Source organism: Actinia tenebrosa, unplaced genomic scaffold (genome assembly GCF_029948245.1).
Source record: "Actinia tenebrosa isolate PJP-AT-01 unplaced genomic scaffold, QUT_ActTen_1.0 PGA_scaffold4__44_contigs__length_22323623, whole genome shotgun sequence".
Lineage (NCBI taxonomy): Eukaryota > Metazoa > Cnidaria > Anthozoa > Actiniaria > Actiniidae > Actinia > Actinia tenebrosa.
In genome coordinates, this window is record NW_028292581.1 from 6407497 (window position 1) to 6433857 (window position 26361).

General features: G+C 34.9%; 1 protein-coding gene across 2 annotated transcripts; it reads left to right on the forward strand.

The window, feature by feature from the left end:
* Window positions 1–398: 398 nt before the first annotated feature.
* On the forward strand, window positions 399–23921 carry LOC116288095 (transmembrane protein 163a). 2 transcript variants are annotated; one of them, XM_089036935.1, is made up of 9 exons: window positions 399–683; window positions 5599–5703; window positions 15575–15694; window positions 17414–17457; window positions 19472–19566; window positions 19785–19881; window positions 20416–20527; window positions 21439–21580; window positions 22449–23921. In XM_089036935.1, the coding sequence occupies exons 1-9, from the start codon at window positions 665–667 to the stop codon at window positions 22498–22500; spliced, it is 786 nt and encodes a 261-aa protein (XP_088893061.1). In that variant the 5' UTR covers window positions 399–664; the 3' UTR covers window positions 22501–23921. The 2 variants fall into 2 exon arrangements, with proteins under 2 accessions (XP_088893061.1, XP_088893060.1); XM_089036934.1 differs by lacking the exons at window positions 399–683; window positions 5599–5703 and adding an exon at window positions 14798–15228.
* The last annotated feature ends 2440 nt before the right edge of the window (window positions 23922–26361 follow it).

Genomic DNA, 26361 nt, shown 5'->3' on the forward strand with positions numbered 1-26361 from the left:
TAGCATTTGTTTAGTACTGTAGTATATAAGGATTTAATGTTAGTTGTTTTGTGGTAGTTCTTGAATAATAAATTAAGGGCAGCTCCCAATTTCAACGACGATTGATTTAATACTGAATAATCATATCTACGAGGACATGAAAGAAGAGAGGAGTCAAAACGCCGGCTTTCAAAACATCCCTGCACGAGCTCTATTCAACCAGTCAGGTGTTCGATTCAAGAATTCCAATTGCGATCCATCTTTTAAGGCTCGTCGTGAGTAGGTAAACACTATTAAATTAGACCAACGATTTAATTGGTTGACTTGGCAAAATGGCATTTGTAAACTCGGTGACTACAAAGAAGGAATATTTGGCGTGAATGACATACTTCACTTCTTTGAGTCTGTAATCAGCGGAAGGCCGGAGGCCAGGCTCTGAAATAAATTAGTGAATGACTGACCAAGGCTATAGGTCTATTTTATATCCAACGATTAGGATCTGCTCTAAATGAACTACAGAGAATTCATTCTTCGAGGAACTAAAAAACAAGTTGTTAATTTTGAGTTGTTGCTGAAGATGTTGGCTGTATCTGGATGCTGAGGCTAAGCAAACTACCATACTACAATATTTAATTCATTATTTTCATAGCATAGTTAGAAATCGTGAAGACAAACGCCGAAAACCATGACATCGTATTGGGGAGGTAAGGAGCTTTTTATTTCATTTTTTATTTTATTTTTAAACCTAAATTTAATGTTAATAACTGTGTTTTCAAGTCTTCCTATAGGACAACATTGAGACAGTCTTGATTAAGTCACCTGCCAATAACTTGACTCACACATACGACATCAGGTTGTTGAAAGTGCAAAATTCGGCTACAACAAATGAATAAGAAAACGCTTGTTTCAACCATCAGTTCACCTCCATCCATCGAGTAGAGAAGACATTTTTGGGCCGATATTAGTGATTACAAAAATGGTTATCTATGTCAGAGGATATTAGTGTGTTTTAATTATATTCTTCAGGCAAGATGTAGCTATTTTCCACAAATATATATATACATATTTATTTAACATGAACATTTTCCTAGTTCCTAGACAGTACTGAGTGCTGTCCTACACAATGTTCTCGAAATTTTATTCGGATTTTGAATTTACAACTCTGTTTATATCTCCAATGATACTTACTACGCATTTCATGGAGTCCATTTATAGTTAAGGAATAAGCCTTGCACGACGGCCAAGGCGCAAATGAGCGCGACTAGTAAGAAATCATGAAGAGCTTTATCTTAAAATGATCCATTGGACAGAATCAATTCAAATGCCGGGCTTGAACTTCGCATATATTTTAGGATTCCTTCAAATCAAAAAAGACTATTAAAATTAAAGAATAAGGAAACGATAAGAAGAAAGGAAGAGGGAAGGAGTCGGAAGAATAGAAACAAAAACCAAAAGAATGAAAAAAAAACCAGGTTAAAAAAAGAAAGAAAGAAAGAAAGAGAAGAGAAAAAGAAATAAAAAGAAAAAAAGCGCGAAGAGAAAAGAGGAAGAAAAGAGGAAGAAAAGAAAAGAAAATAATGCAAGAATTACGAGAAGAAAATGGAAAAAAACTTAAATTGATAAAAATAAAAATAAAAAAATAAAAAAAATAAAAAACACGAAAAAAAAACTATACGAGCAAAACAAAATTTGAATACCGAAGATTCGTATCAAAAGAAGTCGAAGGCATATTATCTTATTCTTATTTAATAGCGACCTATGAGTTTTATTCTGAAGATCAAAACGAATCCGACTTGACTTGAACGCTTGTTTGCATGAATAGACTACAAATTCATTGTATCGATTGATCATTATCGATGCATATTTTGAATCCAAACATCCGTGTTAGTGAATTGTAAGGAAGTCTCTCGCTCCAAAGATAGTATAGACGTGATGTATCGATGTTTGTATATCAAAATAGTCAATGGAGAAATAGTCAATGCAGAAATAAAAAAGTTAATCATGTTACATTGGAAGGGTTGATGAATTGTGTCAAGTCTGCTCAACAAACAATGATCGCTGATTGTATACTGGAGAATGTGATAGGATCAAGGGAAATTAACGGGGCGGTATACTGTCGGTTCTTTTCACAGGGAACCCAATGTTGTTGTTGCTTTTTTTTTTTTTTTGTGCTTTTTTTTTCCTTTCTGCTCAACAAACAATGATCGCTGATTGTAGACTGGAGAATTTGATAGGATCAAGGGAAATTAACGGGGCGGTATACTGTCGGTTCTTTTCACAGGGAACCCAATGTTGTTGTTGCTTTTTTTTTTTTTTTTTTTTTTTTTTTTTTTTTGTGCCAGTATATATATAGTGTGTATAATTACAGTAAATGTATGTGGTTCACAAAAAATCGCTTTTTCGAAGATAATTTTTCATCTACCTTTCTGTTGTCTTCTCTTCTTACCTATAAGACCGAACATATCGATAAAAGAGTAATATATAATTATATTATTAGTGATTCAGTTTATGAATACAAAATCAACAAATCTTTTTATACGGTCGGTTTATGGTCCTTCAAGGATGCGGTCAGGCTGGAATACTCTCTCTTATCTTCGGAAATAGATATTGGACGTCTAGGTTGTGATATTTTTGCCAATGGGTTAATGCATGTCATAAGGAACTTAAAGATATCATAACGAAAGGAAAGACTGATTTAGAATTGATATTTTTCTGTTGACCAAGAAAATAAAATCGAGCACGAGAAAAAATTATGTGGAAACCCCAAGCCCTCCAAAAAAATCTACACTAATAGGATGACAAACTGTCTCTTTTTAAAAGTTGGGTTTTAAAGTTTTTTGAAGTAGGGGTATTGGATGCGGGAAAGGTGTACCCATTTTTAAAAACTGAAAATTAGATAAACGCTGCGCGCTCACTTAACATGACTTCCCCTCTTTACCGACAAAGGTTGATATTTTTAATACGCCCTCTGGCTAATTAGATCGCGCGATATATCGTAGTTATCTTAAATAATGAATAAGAGTGCAGTTGGTTGATTGATAGGAAAATACCTGTTTTGAAAATAAACCTATTATGAACCTAAATTAAACAAATTCTTGAAGATTTATAGAGCTAAATATTCGTTGTGATATGCTCTCCTTTTTATATTCCATTCAATATTCGAAGAAATTAAGCTTTTTGAAGATTTTCTATAGAAATATTATAAGTTTTGAGAGAAGGTCTTTGATTTGTTGATTCATCGAAAGAAACTGCTTGTCATAGAAAGTAAAATGTGTGATTGTTTGCTAAAAAAAACACCTGAATTCTTGAAGAATACTTCTTGATCCATCTTTGACTATATGGAAGCTTTTTAAATCTGTTGTTGGCCTATGATTTGTCCCAATGCGATGTTTTCTATACATTTGTGTGAACCACATTTCCGAGTAGTTTTGCTTTGAAATCAAGAGGGATTCCTGTGTTGTGCACACGGACGTACGTACGGACGAAAGTGACGTCAGCCAAGCCATGAAAAATTAACTCTATGGTCTACTATTTTTTCTTAAGAATGGAGCTCCGCTATTAAAATCTATCCTAAACTCTATCTTTATATTCTGATATTTAGATCCTATTAGTATAGTGTATGGTATTGCCTTAGCTGCAGGTTGTATATCTAATATCATAGCTTATATTGCCGTAAATGTGCTTGGTTTTCATTTAAGCCTAAGAGTGCACTTAGTCTTAGTTTTTCTCATACCAAGTTCACCGAACATGAAGAAAACTAGAGGAAAAACACTTTTACAAGCAAATGAAAACAGCCATTCTCGATCGGGGGGGGGGGGTTAATAAGCTCACTACCTCAAAGCTCTATAGCATATTTGTAGGCACAAGTTGAATTGCTCTAGATCTAAATTTACGATATATATTTGAGGACTTGACGGAGTGTTTGTGATGGCGATTAAAGCTACCGTGCAGTTTGGAGTTTACAATCACGAGAGGAGGGCCGGATTAGTTTTATGGACTACGCAGCCTAGTACCGACATTGAGGATGATTTCACCAAGGAAGCAGCCGCCATGTTGGTTGGCATGACTTAACGAGAGAAGATAATGAGATAATCGTCAACCTACATGGCAGCTATGACGTGTAACATGCAACCCAAGTATATATATCGTTGTGTAACCGACTACATCATTTGAAACAGATCCCCGAGCCGTATACCCACGTACGGAGACTTAAAGTGATCTTGTGTGCGTATGACGTTACGTAGCCGCCATGTTTGTCTACTTTTACAAGAGATTGCCATTGGCCTCTTGAATATCAACCAATTAGCATGGCGCTGCCAATCCACTTTATTTAAGGAGGCCCTGGGTAGTTTTGGTCTGGCACACCTAGCCGTATTGAAACGGCTACAACTTCGTCTTGAATAACTCGATCTGCGAAGCACTTTTCACGCAATGTCAGGAAAGGATTAAAGGTTTCAAAAATGATAAATTAGTTTAAAGCGGCCTTTTCATTCAGTTACGTAATGATGACATCATAGAAATCGTTTACCGCTTATTTTCTCGAAAACTAGACCTAAACTTTCAAAGCGACTTGCACCAGTCGATAGTATTCATCGAGGCACCCAACATATAGCAATATGAAAAAAATGTATGAGAGCGTTTTCCAAATATTACACGATGAATATTTTCATGGACTTTTACTATTATTTCCAGCGTGTCAACTATTTACCCTTAAAATCGTGACTTTAATTTAGTGGATTCAATATTTTTAGTAGCTAGAATATAGATACGGATGTAGACACTGTCCTTATTGAGTATGAATCAAATTGTGACTTTCTTTCTAAGGTTATGGATTTTTTGATATGAAGCTAATTGACCCAATTTGTTGTCAAAAGCGATAGAAAATATTGGTGAAAGCGGCATTCAAAAAATCGTCGAATGATTTTTTTTCTAAATGAAGTCACTAAAAGATGTGTCTTTTACAAACATTCTCCTTTAATTTCATATGCATTGAAGGGTTTTAAGGCAGTCAAATAAAAATAAGTACGCTCACAACTATTTTCGCTCACGGCTGCTTGTTGATTATTCACGCTTTACTTCCGCTTTATTCCTTGTCGTGTGCTGTTAGTTGTGAGCGTGAAACAAAATTAAAGATTTATTGTCTAATTGCAGCTATTTTGTTGCTATTTTGTCAGTACAAAAAAAAGGAAGGAAAGAAGGAATAAAGAAAGAACTAATGTTCAATTTGGTCAAACTGGGAAACAAGAATAAAATAACTTCTGAGCTGATCAAAGCCACTAGGAAATTGCTAATTTACAAATCAAATTGGAATTTAGTGTGTTGGGTATTGGAGAGAAAAGAAAATCAAGGACTACGTCACTTATATTAAAACAAAAACAAACAAAAAAACAGATAAAACAGCTTTTTAAATGATTATTTCTTCGCTATCAAACGATTTCAGTTTTATTTATTCAACTGTTGAGTGTTTTTAATTTTCTCTTCTGTAAACATGCATGAAGCAACTGATTATGGATTATAACTTTCCGATCTAAGACCTCTGATTGGTTGATTGTATTAAAAGTGTTACAATGCATCTAATAGCGAGGTGTTGAATCACTGATTACAGCCTTTCTATTGCAGAAACAATAACCCGAGAAGCCAATCTCATAACGACTGGCAGGACCAAGTACCAAGAAGATATCAGAGATCTTAGGACGGATAATCCGCGATTCAGCAACATGACAGGTAATCAAGTTCAGAGCTTGTTTGAAAAAAATATGGTGAAAATAGTCATTTATACATAAACCAATAATTGAATGTTGTATTTCTACATTACTATTAACCGCTAGTCGAGAGATTCCAAGTGAATGATTATTCTCAATGATTTTAAATTGTTAGTGTTTTCTGAGTAAAATCGATATTTTTTCTAGAACGAGACTAAACTTTTTTAAAGGAGGTTTAACAACAAAAGGCAGTGAGAAGTTTTCAAAATCAATGAAGAGAGATTTGGCCGGTTTATGCATGAAACTGTAGTCAAGCAGAGATTTGCATTGACTGGGTTTCGAATGGTTCTAATGACAAAAAATCGAGATAAGGGAATGATAGATAAAAGAGCAAAAATAAAGATAAAAGAGATAAAAGATGGGAAATTTAAACCATAAAATACAAAAAGTTAAAATACAAAGGACAAAATGTAGGCTAAATGTGGAAATACCTAAAAGGAAGTTGCATCGAAAGTGATAAATAAACGAAATTAAGAATTACAGATTTATATAGTATTCCGATATTGATTGCAGTCCATTGGTACTAATATCTAGGCATTAACTCACTTCTTCATAAAGTAAACTTTGTAAAGCAAATATAATAAAATAAGTATAATATAACAAAATAATAAAAGGCATTTTACTGTTATAAGTTGCACAATGATACGAGCGAGTGGATCTTCGTAGAAACAGAACAAGTGGCACAAAGGAACGATAATAGTCTCGTTTTTCAATGAAGGAAGGCGCTCGTGACACGTTTTCGTTTAAGATCTCAGTTTTATTACCGTAAAGAGGTATTACGAATATAAAAAAATACAAATATATTAGGACAAGAAATAACGATATTTGGTAATAACTTGAACGTGAATTGCACGTATCGACCTTTTTCATCAACCATTGCAGTGACAAAATACTTGAAAAATCGTTAACTGGTTTAGTGAAATAACATTAAAACTTTGATGACAAATCAAGGTAGTTTGTCTAGATAGATTAGATAGCGTTAGAAAGGATTATGAATGGTTTTAATCGCAACTTTACCATCAAATAACGAGACATTACTGCAGTTGCTCTGGTAACGATAATCGTCTTGGGTCGAAAAAAAGTCTTTTACTTATCGTTAGTTGAATATATTGCGAGCTGCTCGATCCGTTTTGACGGTGTTCATTCTGACATTGAGTCAACTCCGTTTTTCAAAGTTTATCATCCAAAATTGCCATAACTGGATGACTGTATCCATACGTATATACCGAAAACGCTACGGTGTGGTGGCGATTTTTTTTAAAACGGAATAAGAAAATAAATAAGTAAAAAATCCATAATATGGTCGTTTTTGAGTTTGGATGTTATTGTTATAATATCTGGGGGATAAATATTATATTTAATAACTAATGTTTCATCTCCGTTTCTATTCTATATTAAGCCGAGATTTTGGCCATTGCGGCCATCTTTAGGGTTATGAAGTACACGTACAGAATCTATTAACGGGAAGCACGGTAACCATAGATATATCAAAATAACTATAACATTTTAAAATGTTAAAAGATTCTTTGTGCCATTTAGGCGCGAGGAGGACAGGTTTGAAATGTTAAAATCATTGCATTCAGGTTTCATGTTTAAATTGAAAATACTCTTCATGATGTTGTCAGGTCTCTGAACTCTTCAGTGCTTTTTTATTGCTTTTGTAATTTCAGGTAAAGTCCGACACAATTTTTTTTTTTTTTTAAATATTGAAGTATCGTACTGTTCTTAGGCCCTGGCTAAACGAGGAAACATGTTTCCAGAAACATTTCCAGAAACATGTTTTCTTAAATGTTTCCAAAGGTGGCAAAACTGTCAGGGAACATCGGGAAACATGTTTGCTCAACATCGGTTAGCGCATACGCACTTTCAAGATAGAGCTAGCGTTGCTAAGTAACAAACTTTTAGAATGTTGACTTTCGTGGCTAAACAAAGAAACATTGGGAAACATTGTTTCCATGCCTCTTGGAAGCATGAAATGTTTCTGCCGCACAGCAGAAACATTTTTGCGTCTTGGTAGCAACATTTGTTGCACGTAGCAATGTTTCGCATTTGGCCATAGTTAATAGTTAATATTAACTATGATGTGGCTGAACTTGGAAACATCGGGTAACATGCGCGCGGGAAACATGGAAACTTGTTTCCTCGTTTAGCCAGGGCCTTAGAGTGCCCACACTTAATCGTCAAGCAGTATAAGGTGAATAGTGCTCGTCAGTACTAAATATCATCGATGAAATAAACAAAGATAGACATGCATTGTACCTTATTATGTACTCATTTTGAGTACAAAAGAAATTGAGTACTCAGATCTCCGTCGTTTAAGAGTATTTTTTTTAAATCACATGAGGTAACAATATATGGACATGTACATTTCGCGCTTGAGAAGCCATACTATTAAACTGAGGTCTACGTATACTTTTTTCTTTCGCTTTTTTTTTTTTTTTTTTTTTTTTTTGCTATAATCGTATAACTAAAATCCCTTGTCCGCGATATTTGATTAATTTTTAGTTAAACTAATATACATTAATCGATCAGCTGAAATTTCTTTGCTTTACATTCTAAATACACAATGACGCGCTGTGTATATCAAGGCAGTGTCCGGTTTATCAGCTGTGTTTGATTATGGGCTTAAAGTAAAGCAAACCACAGGGCTCCCAATTTGATAAAGGTACAAGACAAAACATCCAGAAACAACTTCATTTAATTTAAAAAAAACGCTGTAACATGCAAGGTGATCTAGCCTCAAAGCACGCAAAGGATTATTTGTCCAATGGAACAGTCCCTAATACCCAGCCTCCTATTTCATAATATCTCACGGTAATCAAAATGGCGACTAGTGACTATTAAATTAAGACAACACAGATTTTTGTTTTTTGCATTTATGCTTTGGTTTTTTAAAATTTTAATTGCTGATAGGACACGAGGAAGCTTTTGTGGTACATGTAACATAGGATATTTCAATGTATAATTATAGTTCAGGACGCCTAAAGGCTCGTCCAATTTTGAAAACTTTCAAAACATCACTCGTAAATATAAATTCCGAATAGCGATTTTCTATTTCTTGTCTGGCTACCAGACAAGCAACAACCCCGATCTAAAAGCCGAGCTAAATAAGGGTAGATCGTACGCCGATCAGAGAAACCAAACTTGCTGCGGAGAGGAGCCAGATTGTGCGCTCAAACTTTTTTTCAAGCAAACCACATAGATATCGATAGTTACCACATAATATGCAGCCACATGACCCTATAGAGTATATTCTTCGATTGCACGTTAGGTCATCGCGGCCATGTTGTACATTTTGCCATTTAACAAAATATTTCTCATCAGCATCCATTGTTAACGGCACCGCAATGGCCGCCATGTTTTTGTCTTTTGACTCCCTTGGGAATGATTGCAACCCATCCATTGGAGAAATCGTGGCAATCATTGCATTCTTGGGGTGGCATGCGATATGTATACGAATAGCCTCCATGCTCTGGCACTTTATGAGGTGGCTAAATTGGACGTGTGGTTGACTACATTTGATCTTTTTTTATGTGTGTTGTCTTTTATCATGTTATTCTCATGCAATGGAATGCGTGCTATCTACACTGCAGGGGCGGATCCAGGGGAGGGGTGCAGGGGATGCGCACCCCTCCCTGGTTCCAGTTTGTGCCCCTACTTCGAAGATAACGCATACGCTGCGCCAGTAGAATGGAACACTTTACTATCTAGTATTAGGCATATTACATCATTACCTTCTTTTAAAGAACACTTAAAGACATATTTTTATAGAAAAGCCTTTATTTAGTTGTTTTTGCAATTCCCATCGATTAACTTAGCTTTTATGTTTCTAGTTATTGTGTATTGTTTCTGTATTCAGCGCAGATGAACATCTTGTGCTAATCTGCGCTTTATAAATGTAATTTATTATTATTATTTATTATTATAACCAATACTGCTTTTCCTTTTGATTAAGGGGTGCACCCATCTCTGGGTTAACTTAGTGCGCAGCACCCTTCCCTGGATAATCCTGGATTCGCCCCTGACTAGCCCGTCCAATATATATATATTAAAGCTATCGGTGTGAATTAATTATTACTAACTAACTAATAATACATAAGATTACTCCATTCGTGATCTAGTGTCCGTGACTTATACCAGCACAAAAGTTGTTTGATAATGATTTTAACCTTAAAAGTTTCTCGTTTTCACCTCCCCGCATACGACAAACATGACCTCGTTTTCTTGTATTCACTTAACCTTTTGCAAACCTACTCATCAAAAGCGAAATGATTTTCTACTACTTGATTTTTGCGATTCCTTTTCAAGTTGTACGTACATTTGCCGTAAACGAGAACCTTAAAAACTCCGTAATAAATAGCAGCATCGCCTATAGAGCGTTTTCACGTGACGTCACAGTGACCATTATGGGGTACCGAAACAATACATTTTCTATCCTCAGGGAATTGAACTCTATTTTTATGCAAATACTGTGCAGAAAGTTTCTATAGGTTGCTATCAATAGACGTCACATCCGGTAATAGCTCTTTTTTGGTGGCTTGTAGAATACTGGAGGTTGTTTTGATCTCTTGTTTTCTGGTTTGATGTAGTGAAAATAGTCAAATACAATAGTTTGAGGACTTATTTTGATATGTTTTGACTTAGCATCCGCTAGTTGCCCCCCAGTCAACCGCTTGTTTGCCCCCCAGTCAACTCAGTCCAAAAAGTAACGTGATTGATAGTAAGCAATTGTTTATGACTGCCTTCTCAGGTGAGACAAATATAAGACAAATCAAGGTTGAGATGTCGTTTCCAGCGCGGTCTAATAAAGATCACTATACAACTTGTCGTACCCTGCCATCTACTAACCTAACGTCTTGTTTCTCTTTATATGAAATAATCAATCTTCGTAGCTTTTTACAAATCAAAATGCCACCAATGTTGGACCACAAAAACGTGCTTTAGTTTGATTAAGGTGCTGTTCTTATACGGCTCAATAAATTAGGCTAACCACGACTACGCATGATACACCAACACATAAACTTACTATTGACCAGTATCATCTAAAATTAGTATGATATCTAAACTTTATGTTGTAAACGCTTGTGCGTTCAATCCTTTGTTATGGCAGTCAGGTTTGGGCACCGCAATCAAGCTCGCGGGCTATCCTACTCCTCAAACGTGTCCAGCGCCGTGCCACAAAATTTATTCTCAGGTACCAATCAGATCTATCTTACGTACAAAGACAGGCTTGTCAAACTCAACCTACTCCCACTGTCTTACTGGTGTGAGTATTTAGTAGATCTCCTGTGTTTTTTCAAATGTCGCTTTAAGGTTAATAATATTGATCTATCTAGTTATGTTACCCCATGCTCGCTTTCATTCAGATCTACTAGAAGTACTTTCAGTACAGACTAAAGGGTTAATTCATGAAAACATCTACCTACAGGGATTCCTTTTTCAATCGCATTGTTTTCTTGTGGAACTCGCTGCCCTGTATGATTGAGTCTTCTAATTCAGTTTCGTGTTTTTTAAAAAACACTGCTGCGATCTCACTATCCTTCTCTCTTGCTTTCCGCTTTTGACCCTGATGGTATCAGATCTTATAATATTTAACCGTTTGCTCCAAATGCCGATCCACTAATATCTCTGCCGTTTGCTGTCTCTGACGCCTCTAGTATATATTTATAGTTTTAGCTTTACTTCCAATTTATATTTTTATGTATTTTTGTCTAAATGTAGTTTATATGTACATGTATCATGTCTCAGTCTTTTCCCAGCCTGTGCAGTGTTACTAAAAAAACAACTGTGGCGTCACTCGATTTCTTTAGGCATAATCGACCAATAACCTAAGTATCTTCGCCTTCGCAGTTTTCTTTTAAAGTGCATATGACACGAAAACATTTTAATGTTAAAAATGTGTATTCTATTGGCATGAATAAGAATATCACAGTTAAATTTGTTTCAAAATCGTATTTCTCTAGAAATTCAAGAAAATTTAGCACATGTTGTGACGTCATTTTGTTTACAAGTCTCCAGATTTAGTTGCAAATACACGAAATTTGTTTGAATGCAGAATCTTAATTTCGGGTAGTACACTTTTCAGTTTCCCACCATTTGAAGAGTATTTCGTAAGCTATCAAATGAAGCTGAATAGAATATGCCTTTTGTTGTTATTTTATAAGAATTACAATTTATATTTAGTGCATTTCTACCGAATCTAGAGTACGTGTCAACAAAATGACGTCACAAATTGGGCTTAATTTTCTCAAATATCTCAAGAAATAAGCTTTTGAAACAAATTTTATTACGACATATTTATTATTATTAACAAACTATACATTTTAAACGATGAAATGTTTTCGTGTCATATACACTTTAAGTGTTCGTGTGGAAAAATGTTCGAAACCGCATCCTGGAAATTCATGAGTAATGAGTCATGAGTAATGAAACCAAAAAGTTTGCATTAAAATAAAACTATCTGTATAAATTCATCTAGACTAAATCCCTACCTGGAGTTTAAAAAACAATTTTAAAAATTAAAATGTTTCAATGTTCAAGAGAATTTGATACCCAGATTCGAGTGCAATTAGTGCAGAGTAAGTAGTACGTCTACATCTGTACGATCTGAGAATCAATCACGGGCTTGCTAATAGATTTCCAGGCAGGATTGTGTTTTTTTTGCGGGTTTCTTGGTTGCAACAGTAACCACAGTGAAAAACGAAACTTATACAGGGGCTTAGTCATTTCCTTTCTTCCTCCCTTCTTTTCTTTCGTTCATTCTTTTTTTTTTCTTCTTTTTTGTTTTTTCCCCTCCATCTACTCTCTTTCTTCCTTTCGTTTCTCCATTTTTCTTTCTTTCGTACTTCTTATTCCATAAATTATTCCGTCCTGCACTTCGTGACTGAGGCTAATCCGGTGCTAATTTCGCTACTTCTCCTAACACTTTGTTTTGAATTTGGTTTCAATGTTCAAGAGAATTTGATACCCAGATTTGAGTGTAATTAGTGCAGAGTAAGTAGTACGTCTACATCTGTACCATCTGAGAATCAATCACGGGCTTGCTAATAGATTTCCAGGCAGGATTGTGTTTTTTTTGCGGGTTTCTTGGTTGCAACAGTAACCACAGTGAAAAACGAAACTTATACAGGGGCTTAGTCATTTCCTTTCTTCCTCCCTTCTTTTCTTTCGTTCATTCTTTTTTTTTCTTCTTTTTTGTTTTTTCCCCTCCATCTAATCTCTTTCTTCCTTTCGTTTCTCCATTTTTCTTTCTTTCGTACTTCTTATTCCATAAATTATTCCGTCCTGCACTTCGTGACTGAGGCTAATCCGGTGCTAATTTCGCTACTTCTCCTAACACTTTGTTTTGAATTTGGCAACAGAACATTGGCCAATTCTAATGACACTTATAATAACATTCAAATTAAATAAGTTCCTGATGTATTTTATTTTCATTAGCTTAGACATGTAAGTCTAAAAATCAGCATGTGATTTGAGATATATGCCATATGCATAGAATATTACATGATATTAAACAACACCGTACTCAATTTCCCGTGTATTAGGACTATTTTTTGAGTGTAACTACATAGACGTTATTGCACTCAGTGCTAGCTGTGTATTACAGCGGCTGTGCCGGAAAATCCTACTCGTGAAGCTGTATTTGTTCCCGCCCGCCTGCGAAGTTCGAAAAAATACGGCCGCTTTCCTTGCTCGTAAAATTATCCGACGGTCATACACAGCTAGCAGTGTATAATAATATCCTCTATTTATTAAATGTTAGTGAGTGAGAAAAAGATTAAGCCAAAGTTGAAAACCAGTATTTATATTGCATTTCTTCTACCATAAACTATAGATAGCAAAAAAAAAAAATATATTTTTAAAGATTTTAATTACTATTTTATATTATACTATTTGTACCAGACTTTTAGTAATTTAAAGCGCGAAATGAAGCAAGCCTACTGCTTACAAATTTTCCTTGGATAGCAGAAATTTAATCGACTCATACATTATTAAAAGCCTAAGAAGCAGAAAATTTGCAATCAGATAACTTACGTTACCGATAACCTAACGAGGTACTTAGACACAAATAAGACAAAATAGTATATGTTCCGCAAGACAATTTAACGCAAAACTCGGACTAAATCCGCAGAAACTTCGATGGCAAGTGCTTCGAAGAGGAAAATACTTGAAATTAAAAGTTTGAAGTAAACAAAAAGAAGAAATAGCGGGTGGAGAAACCTTCGCGCCGGTGCCCCACTGAATGTGTCGACAGCTATTTATTCTTTTAATTATAAACTAATAATCTAAGAAAAAGGGGTGTTGACAAAAAAAAGATAAGAGGCCTAAGAATTCGTATTTGTAGAAAATAAAATGTTATGATAAAACGTCTTTCGTTTTATCCTTATTATATTGGGTTTAGTAAGCGATTGTATAGAACGTCGTGTTTTCAGTTATTCAAAAAAAGGTTTCTTAGTATTAGTCCATCACTACGTGACTAAATGGTTCGAGTGATATTATGCATTCTCTTTCATATTTTATTTATCGCTTTTTCGCTTGAAGCATTTTAAATTTTGAATTCAAAAGTTTTTTCTAGACAAATGAATAAATCATATATGAAAATCATGAATTTTGTCTAGTCATTGCACCGAAGTCACAGTGCTTTTTACTTAATCTTTCTTCCTTTTTATTCTCCTCTTTCATTCGTTTAGTGATTGCCTTAGCTGAAATAGACAGTTGGTTGCTACGGTACTTTAAAATTCAAAAAATTAAAGTGAAACTAGACCCCCTAAGTCTGTACTAATAGAGGAAAAGATCTGAGTATTGTAGCCTTCTCAAAAGAAAAAACTAAAGAAAAATAATAATAATTGGAAAAAGCCAGACTGAAATAAGGAAAAAAAATTTTTATAACAGTAAGAAACGATTTCTTTCTTTTAATTATAACCGTAAGAGACATTCTATACTAGGTATGAAGAGGACGGTTTAATTTGCATTTATTGTCTTTAGGAGATTGTCTAATATAAACACCGACAATCAATGAGGGTCAACTCAAATGTGGAAGGGTGATTAAATAGGAATTAATAAGCCATGCGGTAAATTCTCGTATAGGGTACACCTGAAATTGCATTAATGTCAACTCGAAATGCTCACTGCCAAGGTTGACTGATAAGCAAGATACGAGTCTTTAGCTCCAGATAAACGCTATAATAGCCATTCGTCGAACCATTCATCGTGTCTTTCGCTCAGAGCTGACAATCTTTACTAGTCGACTGTCTATATAGGAACTGTGGCAATGGATGCCGTGATCCATCTATAGTTTAAATGTTCGGGCTGGCTAATAAATTTTCACCTAGAAATCGTCTTGACTGAATGATCATATTAGAGGCGGGAGAGTCTTCTTCACAAACGTTTGTCAATATGAATCTAAAGGGTCTAGATGTTCACATCAAGACATTGCCTGATAACGAGAAGGTTCGAAGAGCGAACAGAATCGCTGTGAACGATCAAGGTGGGAAAACTTCAGAATGGCAGTCTGGTATATTCAACCTCAAGATTAAATAATATTGAACAAGTGATAATGAATGAGGAATAAAAGGAAAAGAGTATGACGTGCTTTTTAGCTCTCTGAGTTAGGATTCCTTGACAAAGATTTACGTTTACGATTTTTGCTAATTTGTTTTTTATTTTTTTATTTTCTTTCTTTCTTTTTGTGATTCTGAAACCGTTCAAGAACAAGTTCAATGAATTCCCTGATACTTTGAATACTAAGCTAATTTTGGTTTATTTTTCAAAGAAACAGGAACAATTATTGCGAGTATTTTACAAATTATTTTCTTCTTCTTCTCTTTTTGTAGGTATTTTCAGACAGTTGGAGAAACTCAATACTCCTTTGGCGGGAAAATGGCGAGCGGCCGCGCTGTCCATCTCGTTTTGTTCCATTATTGTAAACATAAGCCTTGGGGTAATTTACTTTGGTAAGTATAACGAGAAAAGCACAAAAGAGCCTTTTTTTAAACAGAAAAAGCTGTTTTGTTTGTGTTTGCATCCCAACCGTCTTTGATTCAGTCGACAGCTGGTTTGTTATTCGACTTTTTTTTTTTTTTTGCGTTCAAATACACAAAAGACAGCAATGAAATCGACGGAAAATGCAATGTCCTATTTTCATATGTTTCAATCTTCAGCCGGCTAAGTACTTTAAACATCTCGTCTCTTGAGTCAACTTTTTTTTTAAAAAGCTGAATAAACCAAACAAAAGAGTAAAACCTTATGGCGGAAATCACAATGTAAAACTGTTGAAAAAGAAATTATTATTTTTTTGCTCAAACTAAATTTATTTGTACAGCCGCATCCTTTTCTGACATTTGTGTTAGTAATGTCAAAATGATGATGTTAACAGCGGATAATTCTTCTTTTCAAGAGAGCTTCCTAGTTCTTAGTATTTATCTATATTGGTTCTCTAAGCATCGTACAGACAACTAAGCTATCCTAGGAGCTTAAGGTTTGATTTAACCGTAATTCATAGTTCGGCGCTTAATTAAGAATCAACGTTACTGTATGGATAACCTTCCAATCCCTTTCAATGTTAAAATTCTAACCACAATTCATGCCTTTTTTGTGTGTGTGTGCGTGACATCTGTGACATCATGCAAGTTTTAAAAATAAAAATATTTTATTTTAAAATAAAATCAAAAAAACTGTATTTCAGGCTTTAAGATATTTTTTAAAAATAGATTTTTATAGAGAATCGACTTGCGTTCCAAGCTTGCGTGATGTCTGACTTTTCAAAGCATTTTATTTTCATTTAATTTTCATTTTTGCTTCGGTAATTTTGATTAATTTCGATTAATAGAAAGTTTCCTTTCTAGAGTTTTTTCAACGAGTTTCGAGACAATGGATCATAGCGTCATTTCTATTACTTTCTTTTTTTTTTTCTTTTTTTTTTTTTTTTTTTTTTTTTTTTCTTTTTTTTTTTTTTTTCTTTTTCCTTTGGCTTTTTCTTCTTTTTTTTTTTCCTTTTCTTTTTAGCGTCATTTGTTCTGAAATCCTCTCCGGTCATTATCGTAATCATAGTTACGGAAGCATGAATAATATTATAATCGATAAACCCTTCTTGCCCAATTAAAAATTCATTTTCTTTTTAAGAAGTAAGCCGGATTATTTGAAATAAATTCTGTTATTTAGACGTATATAACTACGTCCCTCAAGTGGTATTTTCAAATGTTAGTATACAATTCAAAAGGTTACCTTTGCGAATCCACATCAATATTATATTTCAATTCATTACACATCGAAGGACTGCAGAACCATTAAAACTTCGATTCTATAAATCTCCGTGAAATGATTTTCAATCGATTTTCAATCTCCGAGTACTACTATACGCGCCTATCAACGCTTATTCGGAAGTTTCTTGAGATTTACCTTGAGGGCGTTTTTGAATATAGAATTTTTGTTTTAATTTAATAAGGCAGAGTTCTATAATTAATGGACATAAAACAAGCACGCATGTCTCTGTTTTGTAATATAAACACGCTGGGAGCTGTGTTTGATAGCCAACCAATCAGCGCTCATTAAATATTTTATAAAATACATGCAGGAAAACTATCAACATAACAGGATTTTTTTTCAATAAAGGTAAGCTCACTTCAAATTAATCTTAGATGACTCAGTTATATTGTTGATGTTGTTTTTTCTAGTGCTTTCGTACTTGGCTTGGAGTCCAGCAGCTTTTGGCTTTGCGGTGAGTCTAACGGTTTGCTTTCCCTTTTTTAAATGGAAAGAAAGCGCTTAATTCTTCAAGGCGGACGCAGGAAAAAAATGCGATATCCGCAATTATACTTCGCTATCTGCTCGAGATGAGATCACAGATTTAACTTGTGTCGATCCGCAGTACTTTTGTGATGGAGTTCCGACGTACACACACGACAAGATGGCCGATTGAATGATAAGATCAGCTAAGATCAATGTACTACATATACCATAATCCATTGCACGCACGTCCTCTTTTTGTACAACATTCGTACTTACTATCGTAATGAAGCAATTCACGAAGCTAGTCTTAGTTGTAGGGGTCCAAAATTACATCAATTTTTTCTTAAAATACATATATACATACATATTTTATTGAAGCTCCCTTTGACAGGGCTTTTCAGCCACAATATAATAGAAATAAAGTATAAAATAATTTACAATCCATTAAAACTATATGCATATAATATAATTATCAATGACTATATAGGAACACTTGACTAATCGAAATCTATAAAGATAATCTATAAAAACTACTAATACTAATCTAATCTTTATTAAATATCCTTTTAAGAAGAATTTTGGCGTGTAAATGGAAATTCACATTGTTTTAAATTTATCATTGCTATAGTTGTAATGTTTTCCCATTTCAGACCATGTGGCATACATTCCCTCATTTGAGATTCCCTTGATAAGATTCTTTGTTTGAGTCTCATTCATATTAATAATATACCTACTCGATTTGTGCTATTAATCAGACGAAAATTCCCAAAGAATGACATTTATTTTGAAACGAGACAACTAAGTTGATCTTGTATCACGCCAAAGTATTTCTGGAAACCTAGATCTACTCTCATGGCAGTACAACTCAAATCCGACTCAAATCCGATACTCGACTTCTGCCTGATAATAGAGGAAGTTAATTAACGCTTAATCACTTATATAAGGAAAACATACATTTCCTAATGGCCGTTTTTAAAGTGGCTCCCTACTCTACTCAGACACACACGATAACATTTTGTCACGTAAAATATATTCTACTTCCCCGAGACGGGTGGAAATTTATATTTTTTAATTTGCCCTACGGGAAGTACTGAAAAACTAACTAATAAAAGATAATGAAAAGAAAGCCATAGTTTTGGGTATCAAAAGGTGAAGAAAACAACGAATAAGTAATGGTTATTTTAGTTCCAATATGGCTCAGACGACGTCACATCAACAAGAATAGTATTATGACGTCATTTGTTGGCATTGAGGTGCATTTTGGTTGGGGGACGAAATAGACGCCATCTTAGAAATATGTTCCCTAAACATTCCCACAATGCACTGTAATGACAACTCCACCAAGACAATATGCATCATGCTTGCTATAATTTAGGGCCAAGTAAAATAACTCTAACTTTAGAAAAATATAAGTATAACATTCCCCTTGGTAATGTTTGAAAAAAACATAATACGTCCGTTGATAAAACAGACAACACCAAGGCTCAGGTCAAACAAAGAATTTCATTCAAATGAGCCGAACCTATTTGAACAAAGGATTACGAAGCGGTTGTCTTTTCTCAGCTGCCGCCCCCGCTCTCTGGAACAAAATTCCTCAAGAGATAAGAGCCTTGAGCTCACTTAATTTGTTTAAATCTAAATTAAAAACTTATCTATTTCGTAAATATTATTATTTATAGTTTTTACCTAGCAAATCATTTTATTCCATGTATTATATTATCTTTTTTTAAGAAATTGTAATATTATATATAGTTGTAAACCTGTCATTTTTAGTGTAATTTCTTTCTTCTATTGTAAAGTATTGAAACTTGTTAAATACTCAATAAATTATTATTATTATTATTATTATTATTAATGAATTAGGTTCGGCTCATGTGAAGTTCTACCTTTGACCTTAATTAGTATTGAGACAGCGTGTGATATGTGATCCATTTAAAAGATAAAGTAATCTGTCTGTGTTTGATGTGTAATGTTATCTTATTTCTGTGGTATTTTTTTAACAGTTAGAAGTGATCCTTGATTGTGCTTCATCTGTTTTGGTGGTTTGGAGGTTCATTGGAGCGGCAGGGCATTTATATTCGTATGAGAAAGAAAGAAAGTAAGCGATCGTGGTAATTAATTAGCCATTCCGGCTGGCCGAGCTAGCATTGCAGTGTATTAAATATAACGCGCCATCTTGGAAATACGTCTCCTAAAACAACTCTATCATTTCAGTGTCAATTAACTCGCCCCCCTCAACCTCGGAATGGCCTTAAATATAACTTCCGGTTGCAGAGTGCTGTTTTAAAAACTAAATTGAAGTCCTTTTCTATACAGGGCCTGTTTGGGGATAGCTGTATGCTTTATCTTATCAGCGTTGGGTATTCTAGGAAAAGCTATTCATACTTTAGTCATCGATAAAGAGCCTAAAAAGGTAAATAAATGTACCACTATTTTGTTGGCGGGGGGACGGGGGGGGGGGGGGGGGGGTGGGGGTGGAACGGAAACCTAATACACTTTTCGCTGTTCATTGCGAGGGGAAAAAATTCATTAACAAGACTATTATTAACGCCATGGTAGAGTCAAGAACGTATTAAAAATCCTTAAACAACATGAGCATCCAAATGAGTTTCTCTGAGCTAAAATGACTGCACCTTTGCGTTAACGATAACATCGTAATTGGCTTAAATACCACTGTTTCTCTTTTCCTGTAATACTCTTTGCGGAAGCATTTTCTACTCCCTTTTGAATCAGAATAGCACATTTAATACCTATGGCCCATTCATTTAAAATAAAATGCTAGATGGGTGTACATCTTTCTTTCTCTTATCCTGGAGACACCAAAAGCAATACATTTAGCCTTGCAGTACTAGTAGGATGACCCTTGGCTTTATGTTCATGGTTTTACTACATAAATGAACCAAATATGAATACCTTTAAGTGATATTTTCTACTTTTTTCCCTACAGAACGAGAGTCTTTTAATTCTCACAGCAGCCAGTTTCGTTGCTCTTTTTATAATGGCGCACATCAAATATTTAGTGGCATATAAAACAGACAGTATGACCTTGAGGACAGACGGTAAGGGCCTTGCACGAACCGATACTAGATACCGATACTTTCTGCAAACAAAAACACATACGCCGGTGGGTATGTAATACAGTAGGACCTCTATTAAGTGGTCACATTCTCAAGGAGTGATCGCTTAAGAACAGAGGTTCTATAGTAGTTCTAACACGAGAAAGAGTGCTCATACAATCAAAGTACCAAACTTAGCCATTCACAACATGAAGGGGCTGAAGAACGTACGCGCATGCGCTAAATTGCCTAAGAAAACAAACATGGCGGCTGGAAAATTTCGCATCTAACACGTCCAAGGTTTCAATCAGAAAAAAAGCATTTTAGCACATTACAAAAAGTTCTACACACAGCTAAAACAAACTTTAAGCATTTGGTTAATATATAGTAGAATACGCATTTTTCTTGGGCTTAAAATAAATGACCGTATATATATATATATACACTTGATTGCAGAAAGGTTGTAGTATACAAATACCTAATTTATTCAGTATACTTAATGATATGCAAAGCAGAAAACTCGCTTTATTTATTATTTGTTTCATTCAATGAACATCAAAATATTGTATTCTTGTGCTTTACATCCTACGGACTATAAATCAATTGGGTTTGAGGGTTAAAAAAGTAAAATTGCAATGTGCATCTCATTAGGTATTTGTATAAATGTATAAATGTATAAATGTATACTACAACGTTTCTGCAATCGAGTGTATATATATACATATATTCTCTGCACTTTTGTAGCAGATTTTAGAATTTTTTCGAAACCATAGGTATTTTGCATACCAAACAGTGAGCCCGAAATTTCATCCACGACTCGTTTTCCAAATCAGCCTCGTCTCCATTCACTGATTATACTCTATACTTGGACCATGAATAGAAAATTAACAATTTTTGAAACCATTTCCTCGCAGCTTTCAACACAACAGCGGGGGGTATCATGGCATTTGCTATGCTACTGGCTTCGCTACTCTATGAAAAGTCCAGTGCTATTTGGTTTTTAGACGCAACGGTGGCCATATGCATTGCGCTTGTTTTTCTCGCCTACGGAACAAGGTACGTAAAAAAACCCCACTGGAATGCTGGATATATAGAGCTTGGGATTAACTACTGGAATTATTTTATTTTGTCAGTGAAACAAAGCTGTATAATTAGTGACCAAGGGTCAAATGAAAACGAAAGAAAACGGTGGAATTAGGCCCCGTTTTCGTACGTTTTGAACGTTTTCGTTTGAAAACACATACCATGTTTTCAATGCGTTTTGCACATGCGCGTCCACACTAAAACGCGCATACTTGATCGAAACCGCCTTAATGTCTACTTCTATGTATTATGCTTGCTCGAAGACAGTTAGAAGAGATAACTAACTAAAAACTAGTGTGAGTTGCGTAGGCGTTTCTAATGAAACAGCAATGATAAAAAGGTAAATTATACACCGTGAAAAGATGAAAAAAACTTACTAAGTAAGTTAGTTTAGTAAGTTTTTTCATCTTTTCACGGTGTATAATTTACCTTTTTATCATTTCTAAGACAATTAATTTTGTATCAGGATCGTTAAAACAAACGTATTTAAAATCAAAATGACGTATGTGATGTGTGTCAGCGGTAACCTTAGCTACTTCTTCGAAGTCGAAGATTGTTTATTTTTTCCAAAAGAACTGAAAACGATTTTCTTTAAATAATTCGTTTTTGTTTTCTTTATGTCTCCGTTTTTGATTTAAGTGGGTTGCAGTCATCCCTATACGAATGATGTAGAAAAGAAGCATGACATTGCCGCGATGTTGGTTGATATAATAACATTTAATGCGAATAAATTAACGTAATAAAAACATTTCTTTACCTTCAGTCGACATGGAAAAAAACATTTGTTTAGCAGCCATTATACCAGGTGATTAATTGTTTCTTATATTCTTTTAATGCTTAGGATGATAATTGAACTTTCTAAAAACAAAGGAACCCCGATACCCAATGAATAAACAAAATACAACACCCAGTCTGAACCATAAAAGGATGGCCTTCTGAAGCAAAGATTAAGAGGCCCAAACAAACCCTAGGAACAACATCTAATACACAAAGGAATCCAACTGCAATGACAAGACCTATCAAACTCTACGTATATATACCATATGATGCCGAGTCCAAGAAACGAACCCGAGAGTGGGGCGAGAGGCGAGTGGTGCTACCTGCTACACATGCAACCCTTGATTTCTGAACACAATACGCGACGATAAATGAAAAGAAAGTCTTGATGGGAAATACACACCCTTAACGAATGAACCATAAATAGACCCCTACGTACACTTTCAGCCGTCAAACAATACTGTTGAGAAGATTGAAATGGTGCCAATACAGATAAGTGATGTCACCTTCTGATTGAAATAGGAAAGCCCTTTGCTTTTGAATCTTCAATTTTGATCAAGTTTTCCTCCAGTATACTTTTATAAAATCAAAGTTAAAAACAAAAGATTGCTGTTTCAGAATCAAAACTTAGTCCCCGCTGCATGTTGTATAAATATCAAAGAACTGAACTTCATGATACTTTTTTAGTCACGAATAGGACGTTTGCATGATGGCGTCATTTGACTACCACTACCAAGATGCTTTGCGAATTTTCTTTCTTATTTAAATTTGTATTCCCTCATGAGAATAGTAAGACAATTGGTGCTAATTAACTGAACAAAAGAAAGCGTGCAAGGGAGTCTGGTAGTAGAGGTCAATGATGCCATCGTGCAAACGTCCGTGTGATCCAAATCTTCATCGTTGTCAGTCGCAACGTAATGTTCCGGCTTCAAGAAGCTAGTAAACTGCACGAAAAAAACTATTTATCGCAACAACGAATAAACAAAAGAAACAAAAAAATATCTAAAAAGAGAGAAAAACCCTAAAACTTTAATCTTCAGCAGAAATCGTTCAAAAATACAGTAGACAGAAAGTAACTATGCATGATTCGATCATAGTCCTTGCTATATGTCTCCTAGTGCCGGGGTTGCGACTTTAACTGATGCATGTAATATAGCCTGAAGGAGTATATCTGAGGAATTCCTCTGTTTTCCTTTAGTTGATACAATTTTTAAACGGTCCTCCATGAATGAGGAAAATCACATTTGCATGAAGATAGAATTATTTGTCTTTGAGCTATGTGTCGAAGAAATAGAAAACGCGCGTGCTACGCGTCGTGTTTCTCCTACACTTCTCTCGTTCTTCGTTCTTCTCTTTATGACTGCACACAGCACGCGCGCGCGTTTTTTATTTCTTTTATAAAAATACAAATTACAGGAATGAAGAAACTGGAAGTGCGGTCGCGTGCTGTGTGCTCTCATAAACAACCAGAAAGCGAGATTTGGAACAGTTATTTTGTAAATATGTATATAGATTTGAGAATAAAAGAAAAGACGCATGCATGTATGTACGTCTACTACCCAACGCCATAAGAACCCAGGAATATCACTCTGCATGAGGATAGAAATATCTGTCTTCGAGCCATGTATATATGTATGGATTTGAAAATAATTTTAAAATAGACGCATGTATATATATATACGTCTACTGACCAACGCTGTAAAAACCTAGCGCTTCTTATTGTCATTGCCGAAGAAACAACGGGTGGAAAGGCAAAGCCATATTTCGTTACTTTTTGATGGTAAGAGATATATCAGACACGAAAATATAGCGGGAAAGTCTTAAACAAAAAGTCATCCCGTCAGCTGGGAATCACATCCAGTCCTCAAAAACTATTACCAAATCTACAGTTTTGTAATTGTCAATTTTCAATATTAAAAACTTCAGCTAACAGCTCACACAAGAGAAAATGAATTAAGAGAAGGAATCCACGCGCCCCATCATGAGCACTCTTTGATGCTATTTTTACAATTGACCCTGTTCTAGAAAAGCCAATAATCCTTTCTGCCGGAATAAAGAGAAAAGCCTCGAAAAAGGAAAAGCCAGAATGATCAAAAGTTGATCGGATTCCATAAAGCCATCCAAAGGACTTTATACTAACGAACAAAAAAGGCCCGACGAATCTCGAGAGAACCGAACTCTAGATTTTGTTATTTTGCAGTCTGGGGAAATTCGGCGGACGATCTCTCCAGGAAAACGTAACCTTAATCCGCGGAAAAAGGCGAACTTAAGAACGCAAAAAAATCGAAGAAAAAGCCAATCGGACCTTAATACGTATGAATCCAAAAAAAGAATAACGCAAACAATGAAATTATATTGATCCAAGACCTAAATTCGAAGATCGGAAATAGATAGGAAAGAAATCTTAACGCCAAAAAGTGGCATCGAATAAAACTCGTCCTTGTCAAAATGGAAGCTTAATCATTTGCCCAATCAGTTACTATTCTCGCTGCATAATTAAATAGCACGGAGAAGTATAAATTAACTTCACACACATGTCTTGTTAGACTTATTGCGTAATGTAGTTCGGAGATTTTGATCTCACCCCATAACTTAATTACTGCGACATGATTATGAGTATTCAGTGAGAATAAATTACTATTAAACAATCAAATTGTACAGACCGGTTTCACCCCTTCATGACGAGACATCAGATGCTGTAGGGTGATGCCATTCGGGTCATCAGTAGCATAATGCTCACTGGTTTAAATGGGGATCGGTTGTGGTTCCTATTCAAGTATACAAGGCTCGACAATCAACGTTACACTTTCGCAAGGTTAGTGTAGCATTGGTTTTCAAATGGACACTGGGATGGTCTTGCAATGGGTGCTAAAAAGAAGAAAAAAAGTAAATTAGTTATTATGTAAACATGGATAATAAAGCAAAGGAAAGTCTTACAATCAACATTATTAGGGGTTTGTCGATGGGATTACCCGATTGTCAGTTATAAATTTTAATCCCAAGGTCAGTTACTTTTGGGGAGCCAATGAATGAATTATTGTGTCATAGGGGGTGGTGCTTTTAGAGGGGGGATGCAATTTTCAAAATCAACTGAAAGTAGGGGGTAAATTTTTTGCAATTTCAAATGACTCTTAACTGAGCTTTCTAAATATGGAAGAAAAAAGAGGGGGTACATTTTAAATTGACATATATTTAGGGGGATACAAATCGTACGGTTTCTTTTTTCAGAACCCCCCTCCCCACTGCAACAGAATTGATGGGTTGCAAGTATTCCCAAGAGAGTTTAAAGACAAAAACATGGTGGCCATTGTGGTGCTGTTAACAATGGATGCTAATGAGAATTTTTTTGTTAAATGGCACCAACATGGCCGCGAGGACGTAACGTGCAATCGAAGAAAAAACGTTTGGTCCCAACTGTTAGTAATTTTACAGTGCTGATTATAAATTTAACCAAAATAAAAATGAAATATCCGTTAACTGTTAACTACTAATTTTCTGGTTCATGCCAACATGCGATCATGATCAATTCCGATAAAAATCTACAAATATATGTTCATCATGTACTGTAACAGTACATGATGTACATGTTCCATGAGCTCATTGCTGGGGCCCCTGTGGTATTCAAAATGGCGCTTGTCAACAGCTTAAGGAAAAAGCTTGATTTGTCAAGGAATGTCTTCAATACATAGCAAAAGGGATAGCAAAGTTAACACTACGAGTGGAAGTTTTAAAAATAGCGAATTTTAATAATTTTTAATCACAAAGTATATGACAACAAGATTTAGTTTGCTCGACGCCTTCGAGCTTCGATGCCCATAAAGCATCATTCTCGAGAGTGACAAAGCAATGAATGAATTATTTTTCCTATTAAAATTAAATGCCTACTTAATCTTACTTGATTAATCTTACTTAATCTTTAAATAACATATTTATGAAATTAGGTCTTCAGTGAATGTCTCAATATTCTGCCGCACAAG